The 2,277-nt window shown below is 51.5% G+C and overlaps 1 protein-coding gene across 1 annotated transcript; it reads right to left on the reverse strand.

Annotated features, from left to right (window-relative positions):
- Positions 1 to 326: 326 nt before the first annotated feature.
- H310_08390 (hypothetical protein) lies at positions 327 to 2,002 on the reverse strand (the record flags this gene model as incomplete). The annotated part of the gene is made up of 3 exons (XM_008874104.1): positions 327 to 391; positions 475 to 961; positions 1,268 to 2,002. 3 exons carry the CDS (start codon positions 2,000 to 2,002, stop codon positions 327 to 329), a joined length of 1,287 nt encoding a protein of 428 aa, XP_008872326.1.
- Positions 2,003 to 2,277: the final 275 nt, after the last annotated feature.

The raw sequence follows: 2,277 nt of genomic DNA on the forward strand, positions 1-2,277 counted from the left end.
GAAGATGTTATTTTCACAACTGGAACGCTTTTTCGAACAGTCGCTAATTAGTCAATCCAGCCAAAGCCGTCAACTGATCGGTGAAATTTGGACCGTGTCGATGGCTACAATTGTGAGCTCATAGGTTCAACTCTTTAGTCCTGTAGCAACACCATACAATTCCACTAGTACATTCATTCTATCCGATGACAAAGTGTTGGGCAAAACGAGGTGACTGGCGTGCAAGATTTCAGTATCAATTATGATTCAAATTCCGCAAGAGACCCCTGGTGACATGAAGGCGTAAAAAAAACACAATTCATGCATGTTAATGCAGGTTACAATCCCTACAATCTGTACCGCTTGCCGTACACAGCAAAGAGCTCCTTGTTCGTCTTGATCGTCTTGGTCACTTGAATGCACAGAGTTCACCCCTGTTGAAAATACTCACAGTTCTTGTGAAAACCGAGTTGGCACGATTGACGGTTGACAAACGATCCGACGCCTTTCCTTCCTCTAGCACACGAAGGCCGTCGACCCACCACGTCTTGTCATTCGCGTGGAATTGGCGCACATACGTTATATTGAATGGTAATTCTTCCACGAGGTCACCTTCGTAGACAGGCACGATGTCCCCTTGAAGCAACGTTTGAGAAGCAAAGACGCCGATTCCCGCGTTTGGAATCGTCGATTCGGCGGTGTAGACGATTGGCTTCTGAGCCCCATAGACACCTCGCTTTTTCGCATCACGCAACGTGAACAATTCGCGTGGAGCTTTCACAGGAGACTTTGCCGTTTGCTTGGCCTCCCACTTCAGTTTTCGTTCGCGGGGCATCGCTTGCTTCTCAGCAGCCGATCGTGTTGCCTTGAAGACGACAGACTCGCCGGAGTGCTGCCGGGCGCAGTGCATGCGCAAAGCGTCTTTTTGGTTTTCGTTGTACTTGGCGTCACATTTTGGGCAACGGTAGTCCCCATTGTCGTCCTTCGTGACCAGTGTTTTCCCCATTCGTGCAGTCCTCGAGTCAAATTTGAAGATGTAATTTTTGGTGGAACGCATACCCAAACAGACTTTGATTGGCTGATATGACATTTTCGTGATTGGTTGAAAGCCTCACATTTTTAACTTGTTGATTGGCTATAACCAAAAACAATGTGTTGTGATGGAATAATGTCGGACAACCGGTCCTACTCATCTGTGATTGGCTTAAATCGACAGAATTGCAAGACTTGGCATTCTACGACAATATGCTTCTCGACGGCGCTTTCTAGCTAGACGCGCAAATGTCACCATCTTCATTTGAGACAAACGACGCTGACGTCCGAGTTGAGTCCGGTCCCAAGACAGCGGCAAGTTCTCCGTGATGGTACTGAACGCAGCAATAATTGTTGGCGAGGTGTATGGGCCTGGAATGTTGTCACCCAACGCAGTTTTGTAGCAATGCTGCAACTCACCAACTGCAAAGCTCCATTCGCAAAGGATCTTGGCATGCTTCCTCGTCAAGTCCCTGGAGTGTAGTTTGAACAGAGCAGGAACCCCCCGGCCTTGTGACCCGCACCACCAAAGGTGCCAGCCAGTGGCCACATCAACGGATGGCAGCTCGAAATCTTCAGGGAGCAGGTGCCACCGGCCACCCCAGAAGTGAACAGGGTGGACGGGCAAGTTGTCGGATACGGCTGGGATCGTGACGGTATTGAGTGGCTGTGTCGTCGCCAACACGTCGTTGACGGACTTCTTCAAGAACTCCTCGAGCAAGGACTGGGTAATGTTGCCTGCTGTGACACCTTTGTCTTCGAGAAGCTTCGCAACACCCTCCCGAACTTCGTTTGGGAGCGCGCGGATAGCTTCCAAGTTCGTCTCTAGCTGCAAATGGAGGCCAACGCGAGGTGGGATGCCCGTCGGCTGCATGGTGGTTGAAAGCAAGGTCACTTTGGAGCGGAGATGCGCGGCCATTTGGACGTCACAAAACAAAATCGACGCGAGCAAGGGGTGCTTGGAGGGTAGGGCGTTGATAAGGAAGGTCATGTGGAAACCATGGACGCCAAGCACATTTTCAATACGCCACGGAGCGATGGGTGCGCCCAGAGCCGTGGGATGACAAGCATGCATGTGGCTTCGACGGTACTCTCGCTCCCTGGGAGGAAGTGGGGTGGGAGAGTCGCAAAGTCGCCGCTGCCCAGTGGGAGCCCTGCAACAACGCGGCCAACGTACTGGTCGCCGGCCCCATCGTAGTGAACGTAGCGCTCGACAACGCTTCCAATCGACCAACCACACCGAATGCACACATTCACGATTGAGGG

The sequence above is a fragment of the Aphanomyces invadans genome (assembly GCF_000520115.1).
Source record: "Aphanomyces invadans strain NJM9701 unplaced genomic scaffold supercont1.17, whole genome shotgun sequence".
NCBI lineage: Eukaryota > Oomycota > Saprolegniomycetes > Saprolegniales > Verrucalvaceae > Aphanomyces > Aphanomyces invadans.